This window comes from Copadichromis virginalis, linkage group LG12 (genome assembly GCF_057382275.1).
Source record: "Copadichromis virginalis isolate Kocher_CV1m ecotype Utaka linkage group LG12, C_Virginalis_male_GT1.1, whole genome shotgun sequence".
Taxonomy (NCBI): Eukaryota; Metazoa; Chordata; class Actinopteri; order Cichliformes; family Cichlidae; genus Copadichromis; species Copadichromis virginalis.
In genome coordinates this window covers 35,598,280-35,610,610 of record NC_140629.1, presented here as the reverse complement: position 1 = coordinate 35,610,610, position 12,331 = coordinate 35,598,280, and the positions used below count along the sequence as shown (strand labels likewise).

At 38.2% G+C, this 12,331-nt stretch overlaps 1 protein-coding gene and 1 long non-coding RNA gene across 3 annotated transcripts in view; one reads left to right on the top strand and one right to left on the bottom strand.

Moving 5' to 3' along the window:
* Positions 1-12,331, bottom strand: part of LOC146697518 (uncharacterized) — a 70,894-nt gene that overhangs the window by 18,897 nt on the left and 39,666 nt on the right. The window contains exon 3 of the long non-coding RNA XR_014923411.1: positions 3,458-3,528. This is a non-coding gene — a long non-coding RNA (uncharacterized LOC146697518). The remainder of the gene's footprint in view (positions 1-3,457; positions 3,529-12,331) is intronic.
* The window catches only part of znf608 (zinc finger protein 608), a 70,852-nt gene that overhangs the window by 20,298 nt on the left and 38,223 nt on the right, over positions 1-12,331 (top strand). For both annotated transcript variants that reach the window (XM_085476298.1, XM_085476297.1), the window contains exon 2: positions 11,754-12,024. In XM_085476298.1, the coding sequence (XP_085332424.1) occupies positions 11,754-12,024 (271 nt within the window). The remainder of the gene's footprint in view (positions 1-11,753; positions 12,025-12,331) is intronic.

The following is a 12,331-nucleotide window of genomic DNA, read 5'->3' as shown; positions in this document are numbered from 1 at the left end:
AGAGGCAAGAACAATATAAATTTAGGCATAATCTCATAGAAATTTATTAAATTTGATTTGGGATTTTGATCAAATGAATCAAGTCATTTGATTTGATTCTGTGATGCTGTGATTGGCGTATTTCAAGAGGCGGCTGAGGTTGCGCCTGTCCACTAATTGGAAGGCAGGTTGTTGAATCCCCGGCTTCTTCGGCCCACATGACGTGTCCTTGGGCGAGATAGTGAACCGTGTCTGATATGTATCGAAAGTGGTGCATTTATACAATAAAATATATGTGGATTTGTGAACATGGTTTGCCGTGTTAAGCACTTTGTGTGCCTCATTTGCCTAGAAAAGCATCATTAAAATGCAATTATTTATCATTTGTTTCAAGTTTTACTTATAGATTACTGGATAATTGACTATCTTGAGTTCATCTTTCATGAGGCAAACAATACAATAAGGCTCAGGCAAGGATTATATCAAAGATACCAGAAATAGGAGAGCAGGGGAAACGGGTAGGAGGTAGGATAAGGAGAACCTTCCTACCCCACCCCACCACAACCACACAAATCCCACAGTACCCACTAATCAGATGATCCGATGTAATCCAGCACTTGGAGATGGCGGTAAGGAAGAAATTCCTTTTAAACAGGAAGAAAACTCTGGCAAAGCAAAACACAAAAATTAATTACACGCAGGAGTGGCAAATAAACATAAGGGAGTGAAAGGAGAAGAGTGAAGGGTTAGAGAAGAAGTGCTCAGTGCACCATGGGAAGTCCCCCAGCTGCCTGCATCTATAGAAGCATAACTACGGGATGGCTCAGGGTCACCTGATCCACACTAGGCTTTATCAAATAGGAGGACTTAAAAGCAGAGATTCAGTTTGTCTCTTGAGTCCAAACTGGGAGGTAGCTCTGCCTCCCATTTTACTTTTGGAAACTCAAGACAACATGCAAGCGTGCAAGTTAGCAGTCGGAGAGAGGGGTGCAGTATTGGAATAGTCTTAAAATTCGTTTTAACATGCAATTTAAATTTATTACGTGACAGAAAGATGAGATGAGTATAAATCTGGTAAAGAGTTTTAATAACAACCCAACTGTGTCAAATGTCACAAAATTAAAGGGGAATTGCTCTTTTTCAGATTTATGCATGGCAGGTTAGCTTTTAGTGTTTGAAACATTCAGTTTAGTTTAATCTTTATTATCTTCAGTGTTAGTTTTTAGACTTTTTAAGTATTATTTTATTTATTGTATTAAAATAAGACATTTTTGAAAGCAGGTGATTTAGTTTTGTATCCAAAAGTCTCAAAAACATGCCCGTCAGATCCTTATTAGGCAAACAATATGAAGGATATTTTCTCTATATTTTAATTTTGTTCCACTTACTCAGTTTACAAAGTCATTTCATTTAGTGTTTATTTTTTTCAAAAGTTTCATTTTTACTAAGTTTACTAAAATGTTTGTGCATACCTAGTTTTAGTTTTTAGCTTAGTTTTAGTTCACTATAATAACCTTGCACATTAACTGATCATGGACATTAGCAGATATAAGTGTAATCAGTACTCTCTGAAATGTTGGCCTCTTGCTAACAGTCATCACAAAGCATTTTCTAAACCAGCTCAGGGTTTAAAGGCAACAGCATGTCACCTGAATATTTTCTTTTTTCAACCGTCTTCTTCATGAAAGAGCCCAAAATATGAAACCTCATTGTTTTTGTGTCAGCTTTTTACCATTTCACGTCTCACTGTCACCTGCTTCCTTTCACAGAGTTGTACTGCAAGGCAAATTAAAGCATTAGGGTTAGGTATGTTGAATCCTGAGTTTTCACTGTGATAAAAGTGGCTCTCTTCTTAACTTGCTAAATTATTATGCTAATTTATTTTGGTCATGTTACAAATAACAAGAGTTTTGGTTTAAAAAGCAGCTAGAAATGCCACTTTTAAAACAAATTCTTTCATCAACCATCTGCTCAGCCTGTTGAGCCTACCTCGATAACAACAATGAAGGAAGCTGTGCAGTAACGGTTTGCATGACCGTGTCGAGAAAATTTGCATGTAGATAAAAATAAATAAGAAAAAATGTTTGTGTTTGGTCCTAATTTGCTGCCAAGTTTGTTTTACAGAGCTGAATGACACTGAATCGATTATAGACTGAAAAATTGTTTAGTCTATATTTTACTATATTACACAAAATCTCTCAGACAACAGAATCTGTCTGTTTGTTTATTTCTTTGTCTGCAATCTCCTCCTAAACCAGGGGTGGGCAATTCCAGGCCCCGAGGGCCAGTGTCCAGCAGGTTTTAGATCTCACCTTGGGTCAACACACCTGAATCACATGATTAGTTCGTTACCAGGCCTCTGGAGAACTGCGGGAGCTAATTTAGCCATTTAAATCAGCTGTGTTGGTTCAAGGACACATCTAAAACCTGCAGGGACACCGGCCCTCGAGGCCTGGAGTTGCCCACCCCTGTCCTAAACAGTCGGGAGTTGAGGAACCAAACTACGTCTCGAAGGCTCTTGTATCTGTATTACAGTATCAGATATAGATATCAGATATTATGAAGTCACCATGTTGCCTATTATGATCAATCAGTGGTTGCAGTGGAGTTTTTAAGTGAATATTTATGTTGCTTTACTCTCAGAGTGGAAACAGTTTGTCACCTTCAAGTTAAACATTTATAGAGAAAAAAAAAGAAGTTTAGACATTTTAGGAAAATGTAAAAAAAATGTTGGACTTTAGCCTGGTTTTTGCATCCTGTGTCACATTTATTAGAATGTGACACATTAGAATTTATTAGAATATCTTATCAAGAATAATTTCTCATTTATATGCACAAAAATTTAATTATACAAGCAGAGTGAGCAACTAACAATGCGCTAAAATGGTCACTTCTTAACATCTAAATAACATCTACCACCCACATTTTTTTTACCAACAATGTGAACACAAAAGGAATATTATAGCATGGTCATGCTATGATATCATACAGAGTAGCTTTTAATATTTAATTTTAAAGTTTAAGGTACTCGTTGTCTCTGACTGGGTTCCTCTACGGTTTGTGGAACCAGCTAACTCAAAGCTCAACCCCAACTATGTGGAAGATGCTTCTTATTACAACCCTCTGGTAATCTCAAGATAGCAAATATTAAGAAGAAATAATAAGAAATGCTTAAACATCCCTTTTAATGGTTCGATACTGTCTGGTGATTTGAATCTGACTCTTAGAGGAAAAACGAGCATGGACATCATCTGAAGGAAAGTGAGAACTAGAGAGACTTTGTGTTGTGCACAGCTCCAGGGTCCATGCATATTTTAGTGTTATTTGGATATACTTCGTGTTCCTGTGTGGATTAGTTCAAGCAGCAACACTCGGGCTTCACTTTCTTTTTTTTTTCATATTTTATTTATTTATTTATTTTGATCTTTGTTCTCTAAAGATACAGAAGGCATCAAAGAAAAAGATACTGGGTACTTACGAAAAAACACAAGCGAAATCAGCACGTGCAGGAGCATGAGGCAGCGGCGGCGGTGCAGTTTCAGTCAGTTCCTGGGAGGAGAACAAAGACTTAAGAATAGAAGAAAGGCACTGGAGTGGATTCACAACATAAAGTCTTCACAACCAATCAGCATCATGAGCGCAAGCGATTTCATCTACAGATCAACGTGACTGCTGTAATCAACAATACTCTATCATGCTCTTCAATACAGAAACATCACACTTTTTAGAATTTTTTTGGACGCAATGATGCACTGCTGTGCTCATTTTCAAGCACCGATGCACATCAGCTGTCAACAAAAGGAGCAGCATATGTTTCTGTACCTTATTTTTAATTTACTTGCATTATGTTAACAGAACTCCGAGGTCAGAAAACCGAATGCCACACGAATACCAGTTTTGGCATTGATGTGGCACTTCTGATCTCAAAGCACCACTTAAAGCACTCTCCACTACTAGACACGTTCACCTTTTTCACGCACATATTCATACAGCACTTTATCCTTTGCACTTAAGTGTGTTATCGACCTTGCATTCATGTCCAGTTTTAAAAAATGCACACCTGAGTTACTCAGAGGAAAGCCATGCATAGCTGCAATATGACTGCAGGAAGATGAACGCTTTATTCAAATGAAATTCATTTATTTTAAATGTAAAATTTTACGACTTTGACCTTGACACATTTTGCGTTACGCTCATTGGGTGATTGTTCTGTGTAAGTTTGATTAAATTCTGACCAATAGTGAATGCAGAGTAGTGAAGTGAAGGACGAATGAAGTGACGCTTCACTATGGCATAAGCTCATTGATCTTTTGATGAATTAACAACAGGTAACAGATATGTCTGCATTTTCTATTTCCCAGAGGTACTGTATGTTGTTGTATTGTTTTTCTGCTCTTAGTACTTTGGACGCAGGCTTTTACCACTATAGAGTCATTTTTTATACGCTGTTATAGAGCAAACCAAAAGCAAAGTCTGTCTAAAGCAGGGTTGGGCTGATTTAGATACAGTAAGTGAACTGCCACAGACTGAGCAAAGTGCTGAAATGTGTGAAAATCCATAAAACTTTGGCAGACAAGCTGGTGATGTAGAAAATGCATAACTATTGTTGTGCTCGCCCCTAATCTGTTACTAAGTCCTATTTACAAAACTTGAACTTGTGCCTATTTAAGACAAAGAATATCTGAAGAGTCAATAAAATTTATTTGACTTTGACCTTGTAACAGGCCATTTCCAAAGCTCCTCAGAATGCAGCTCTCCTCTCTCAAGAAACTCTGAGATTACTGGACAAGTTTCTTATTTTTTGATTACTTGATAAGTGTTTAATAACTCAACTTACAGAAAAGGCTACTGTAGGAACCTCTGGTCAAGATATGTCTGCATTTCTAGTTCCCAGAGTTGCTGAAATAATCCTGCCCGACAATAAAACATATATGTTTTGTATATAAAAAAATATACTTTTACATTTACACAGTTTTGCTAATTTTATGATACATGAAACAGTTTGTTTACAGTCATGTGAAAAAATTCTGAGAGTTACTCAGGTGCTGCTAATCAAACGGACTAGATTAACTGATCATCAGCAAGTGTGACCATTTCTGTAAAAGCAGAGGTTTTAACAGTTTGCTGTCAAATACCTTTAAAGAAGTGCAGCTCTAGAAAGACTGATGCATTAACACAGTGCTTCAATCTTCTCACAAATGCACATCCCAGCAAATTCAACCCAAGGTCAGACCTAGCAATGCACCAAGAAACAATACAGGCCTCAGTTAACATGTTAGCTGTTAAAGGTCGTGACACTGCAATTAGAAAAAGACTGAACTACTATGGCTTGTTTTCAAGGGTTGTCAGGAGCCTTCAAAACAGATGTAGCAGCACGACTTAAGTCTGCAAAGTTGCATCTGAAAACAAACTACTAGACTTATAGAAAAATGTCTTTAGGACAGAGAAAATTAAAGCTAAGATTTTTGAACAAACTGCCATATTTGGCAAAAGCCAAGTACAGGATATCAGCAAAAACACGTCATACCAACTGTCAAGCATGGCGGTGGAAGGGTGATGATCTGGGCTTGCTTTCTAGCCACACGACCTTTGAAATTTTTAGTCGTCCATAAACTCCTCTGTACACTAAAGAAATTTGAGTCCATCTTTAAGACCAAAGATGGGAGAGACTGATTAGGTCATACAGAAAATGACTGTGTTGCTGCAAAAGGTGGTTCTATAAGCTGTTCCATTTCACAGATCCTATGAAAGCTTTTGTTTTCACATGAAAACCAGTGTTGTATTTTATGCCATTCTGCACTGTACTGGACGCAACTGTGTTAATAATATTACCGAGACATTTAAAAGGATCCCTGTTCAGTGCATTTAACATATCAGGTTCTATGAACAGAACAATCGTCTGACTAGAAAAATAAAGCAAAAGATAACCTGGTATTTAATCTGGAAAATCACAGCAACATCAGCTCATGACCTGAGCCGAGCCACAAACTAAGAAAGAGCCCTGAGTGAATTTTCATTATTATTTCATATTTAATTAATGACTTTATGTATGTATTTATTTATTCACTTAATCTTAGTGTATGGTATTTTTGAATAATACCAGCGCATTAAGTAATATCATTACAGATCATATGAAACTAAGCCGACCTGCGATTTAAACTGAAGCCTATATTTTTATTTAATAGATTCTCCTGTTCTGGTGTGTTATATTTGTGTGTGCGTGTTGAAGGATTTTTTTAATTAAGAAACAGTGTGAGAAAGGATAATTTGTTCGAAGCGTCTGACTCACAAGGGAGCAGGCCTGTGTTTTTATTGTTATTTTGCTGTGTGAGTCTGCAGCCTGGTCGACTGTAGCTGCCGTGTGATTTGCAACCAAGCGTTGTTATTCTGGGTATCTGAGGGAGGAAAAAAAGGCGTTAACGGCAGAACAGAAATCACCGGGGATCGTGATTCTTCTTTTATAGTTAATTTGCTTTGTGATTTGGTTGAAGAAGTCCTGTGTGGTCTTTGTCAGCAGCTGTGTGGGAGTTAACAGACGGTTTCAGAAAGCACAGAGGATTATCTGCCTTTTGTTTTGTTGCTATTTTGCATGATAAATTTGCATTGTTTATCAAGGTTTTAACATAAATTCTGTGCAGTACGCAGCCGAAACAAAGCTTTTCATACTAGCTGGATTACAGATACTGCAAGGGACACTAAACAGGCAACTCAAGTGTTGGTGAGTTTCTTCCACTTATTAATCACTCGGGTAGTAAAGGAAGGACGAGTAATACGTGTTTGTGCCACTTTAATATATGCATGTCACAGTTTGGCTTCATGCATCAGCCTTTGTCCTCAACAGTGTCCCGCTTCATGGAATAATCGATGTATATCACTGGGAACAGCAAACGCTAGATGATCAACCCAAAGGTTGAGGGAGAGCTAACAGGGCATTTCTCAAAAGAGCCAGCCCACCACGTTTCAAGTTTGTTTTCTAAACTAATAAATATGTTTTGTGTTTTAAAATATTGTTAAATCTTCCAAAAGCAATCAGCAGACTCTGAAGAAAGAGGTGCATCTCTGTATTATATTGAACAGATAATAAAAATGTGTGTATATTTTTTAACATTATAATCTGGTTTCTTCTTATAATCATTGCCTTGTAATATTTCATAGTAAACCATGGCTAACAATCCTAGAGTACCAAGGTTTACTGCTGCAGAAGCATGCGTAAAGTGATGATGAAAACAGCTCTGTTGATGAAGACACATTGATTACATTTTTCAACGTCTGCAACAGATAAAAGAAACTTTATAGGAATGAAAAACACAAAAGCAACAATTAAAACAGGCATAAATGGACCAAATCAGTCATTTTAGCCACTTAAATAGTTTCTATATTCTTGTTTCTAATGTTAGTCTGAGAGACCGTGAAGGCTCTTGAGCAAATGGTTATGGTTAAAAAGACAAAAGTTTAAAAAAACAAATACTTTTGAAAACATCTCAACATGTCCAACATGGAGTTTCAACTTGGGAAAAATGTGTATTCCCTGACTCGTTGGTCAGTCGCTGCTGGTTATCTCCAGCTGTAGTAGTACCACAAACCTCCCGTTGGTATCTTTAGCCACTGGCAGATTGTCATGCTCATATGTAGTTTTTTCCACAACAGAGAGAGTTCGCCTTCATTTTGCTTTACCACTCCAACCAACACATTTCAGAAGCTTAACTTTGATGGTGAATGATGTCCGTGTCGAGTTTACGTCGCACTTTTCACAGTCCCACTAATGCTTGTCGAGTAGTTTGCAAACAAGCCGGCTTCTTCCATACAAACCATGTGGGACAAAGGTAACCTGCTAGCAACCAAAGCAATCATTCTTGTTTTTAGTGCAGTACCGTAATCTTGGAACCAGTTTCACTCTAGTGACTGGCAGTAACCCCCGGGTCTCTAGCCTTTACTGACTGAGGCCTAATTAAAAAGAGAACCTTTAATAAGGCCACTAATACTTTTTCAGACTTTATCCCAAAGTATGAAATTCTTTTTATTTCTATTTCACTTTTTTTTTTTTACAATTAAATAACATTTTTTTAATTATAACCTTTGATTGATAATCAGGGAGACTATTTCCCTCAAACACTAATGATCATATTTGATTATGGATTTTGAAACCAGTAGTTTTTGGCCCTGATTCCAAAGTGAGCTGGAGCTGCAACAATAAACTTGGCAGTATCGAAATCTGCTGTAGAAGAAAAAGTAAAGGCGTTTCTAAAAAAAGGTGCAGGGCACCCTCGAGTCTTTTGTTTTTCTCTCTAAAGAAGTAAGAAAAATCTTCTCTTGTCAATTTTTAGAGAAACCTGCAAGGAACTGATTGATCTCCATTATAACACAACAGCAGCGGACCTCCTTTATCTGGGAAACCAAACACTACAGAAAAGCTCCGTGTCGGACCTGACAAAGTGCTGCTGTTTTCTCGGGCACTTCCAGACACAGCGTGGTGAAGACGTTCTTTTGAGCGTTAAATCACTCAAGAATATCGCGCAGTGAGATATCTGTCAAGCCCGTAATCTTTATTGAGTCATAATGGCGAGAAAAATCCTTCACTGCTGATTGCTGCTGCTCTCTCAGCAGAATTATTTCCCAGAGCTGCTGTAATTGGGACTATAATAAGTGGTGAAGATAAGAGAGGAGCTCTTAAAGGCACCGTTGACATGGGTTTCATTACATCTAACTATGGTGATGATAGTAGTTAAGATCACTCACAAGCCATGAACTTAAAAACATGTTCTTGGGTTTATGAAACACCACTGGAGCCTGGAATCGAAGAAGAAATATGAAATGACTCGTAACGTTTCACAAAAAACTAAGGAGTTGTTTTTTTGAGTTTGAACTAATTTAGTATTGATTAATATAGTGGGAAACAATGGTGATGTTGGCGTTTAACCAGACCTGAAAATAATCTTTTTCAGGTCCCTGCAGAACTGGCAAAAGTGCAGAATTGTTACCTAAGTAGAATTATGATACATGTGTTAAAAAATACTCCTATAAAAGCTGAAGTACTCATTAAACTTCTTTATTCAAGTAAAAGTGAAAATGTACAAGCTCTGAAATATACCCAAAATAGTAAAAAGCAGCTCTTTGAAGGACATTTCTACCAGCTTTTTTCGTGCCAAGCTAACTGAAGCTCTTGTTCTTTTAATTATATAATGATAAAATGTAGCAGTCCATGGGAATACAAACGTTTTTTGTTTTTCTTTGCCTCTACACCTAAACAGAAAAAAAAGTGCAGTCAAGGGTTAAAGTGGGATTTGGCACATGGGGGAACGCTAATATTGGTGAAAATGGCTGAGTGTACGGAAAAGCACCACAAATCACAATAATTCCTGTTGTGTGATCCAGTAGATTTCTTCTTGTACAGGTGATCAGCTGATCTTACACAACTTAATCCATTAGCTATCTTGGCTGATTTTCATCCCCTACACTGACAGACAGTTTGCTGCCTTTATATCAGCTTCAGTTCAAATCCATCTGTGCTGTACTTGATGTAACCTAATCTGACCATGAACACCACAGCCACTGTGCACCAGTCCAACACTTTATTGTAAATTTGCAAACAGTGCTGCAAACTAACCCGTTTATCCCGAGTTTTTTCATGGATTGCTTTAATAACATAAAGTTAATACCTCAGTTTGTTTGCACTGATCAGTGCAGTCGTCTGTCCTGTCTTTTTTACATCTTTCTCCATCTCTGACTGGAGTTCTCTCAGTCTCAAATACAGCAGCTATACTTTTAGCTTTTAGCACTGCACAGAAAGAGGTTGTGTGTTTGCTGGTATTTGTTGAGCTGATAGAAACGTATTTATAATTGCCTGCCATTTTAAAACATGTTACTCCCTTTATGCTCCCTCTTTTTCTGTAATTAGCAGACCTAAAAAAAACAGTTTCTGATTTTTCCCAATTTAAGACTTGAGTACAGAGCTTTAAATGATGCATAGATTACATGTTACTGTTTCTTTCATCTGTTTGTATACAATAAGCCTTGGTGATGGATACACCAATAGGATTGTTTTTTCTGTGTTATTGTTCCTGCATTTAGACTCAAATTGGTTTGATGTTTGAATGTGCACAGTGATGTGAAATATAAACTTTCCTCAGATCCTTTAAACCCAAAGTAGGCTAAGAAGAAGACCAAAGAATATTGGTATTGTTCTAATGCATGCTGAGTGGTCATGAGGGTGCCCCCTCATGCTGGCACAGGTTTCTAAATGATAATTAAACATCAGAAGTGAAGTTAAAGCCCATCAGAAGCTTCAGTGTGTGTATAAGAAGCAGCTGGTTGATGTGGATGAAGGTGATGCTATTGGGAGAAAGCTGCTACAAGTTCTCTGCTGCCGTTCCCTTCATTCCTGAAATCTGAATAGCTGATACTGTAAAATGACACTATGATGTCTTTAATACCTACAGGAAATTATTTTACTACAATCAAAACACTTAAAAACATCTGAAAAGAAATCCCTCTGATATATCAAACCCTCATCTTAAACAGATGAAATTCACGTTTTTGTTCGACAGCTCCATAATGTCAACCAGTGCTCCCAGTGACCCAGAGAGCAGGAGGACTCAAATACATTAAAATCTACAGACAATCTATAAACGTTAAAATATCTAATGTGTTCCTTTTAACCTTTTCACACACAAAAAGCTTGAAAGTTGTTTTTTTTTTTGAAAGGGAGTGTTCCTCACAATTATGTCCACATTTAACATTGATTAATATTAAAATAGAACAAATCCGGTGTGCTGTGAATTTGAATCCAGCCCTCAAAGGGTTGATGATGTTGGTTACACTGACAGTTGTCACACGCATTATTGTTACACAATGAATATCAATAAAGATTCTGAATATGTCATGTGTGATTTCCAAATATTTCTGAGCAGTTACTTTTGTCCTGATGCTGAGAGCGTGAAATAAACTCTCCTGCATCTCTCTCCGTCTCCTTCCACCTCCTTGTGTTTGCAGAAATGTTCTCACTGCTCCACAATTAGCAATTAGTGGGTGGATAGGCTACACGGATTGAGTGCAACATTAAATTGTCCCCTGCCCTGCTGGCCCCAGAAGCCGCAGGGTCTAAGCACTTTCCTGGCAGAAACACTTTTTTTGTTGTTGTTATAATCACACTGAATGTATCCATTGTTACCTTCTTGCACTACTGTATTATTTTTCTGAGTCACTCTGTACAAAAGTGGAAGCTAATTATAATGTGCAGCTTCTGTACGTGTGTGCGTTAGCTGGAAACATTCATCCAAGCCTCTGCTCTCAAAAACTGCTCAACGAGTGTGAAATGTTTGCATTTCACAAGGGTGAGGACTCCACCAGCCAGGAAAGAGAGATGAAGATGAATCGAACCAGACCGAGTGAGAAAAAATGATTTTTTTAAAGTCTGGATACAGTTGAGAGATGATTAGCTGACACTCAGTATTAGGAAGCTGGTAACTGCAGACTGAGGGTGGAATAATGAATAGTGTGACATTTGGAGAAAATGTCTCCTCTTCTAAAATGTCCTTCCGATTCTTGCCTCCATTATGCAGCATTATCCAACACTGAAATAATCATCTGTCAGTTGGATTCACTCCAGTAATAATAAAATGACTTTAATAATCCTTTTCCTTATATTTCTGCCCATCTCTCTCTCCCATTAATTTCAGCAGAAGCGGAAGCTCAATCATGGACATATATTTCATTAAATATATTGAAACTAAGCTGAGTGGCATAATCTGATCTTTAATGAATCCTCTTCTCTGCAGGTGGACCCCATGTTCACAGTCCCAGCTCCCCCAGCTCCAGGCCACCCCGGGGCCCCTGGATGCTCGCTGCCCTCGGCCCCCTCGTTTTCCCCCCCGGCCCTGCCCACCTCAAACCCTAAGCAGCTGGCGGTGAGGACGAGGTCCATCGGCACCAACACCCAGGATGGAGCTGCGTCAGGGGCGCTGGAGGGTGATTCGGCCTGCTTGGGGCCCTGCCAACCTGGGACTAGTGTCAACCTGGAGGGTATCGTTTGGCATGAGACAGAGGAAGGTGAGCATTCTTCCTGAAACCTCACACTGGTCAACACACAATTTTAGCACATCAAGCATTAAAACCCAGGTTACATTCAAGAATCTGCAGACTTATGGGGCTATTAAATACTACTTTCTCCTCTTGCAAGGTCTTTTGTAGCAGTGGCTGCCTTGAAGGTAGAAAAACCATAAAAAAGAAAACATAATGGATACAGTGTTTGGCATTCAGTGTGTGTCGGAGCAGTAGTATTGTTCCAACCTTTATACCTTCCTCGCAGTGTTTTGATTTGACACAAGAAACAGTCTGAGGTAGAATAAAGTCATTT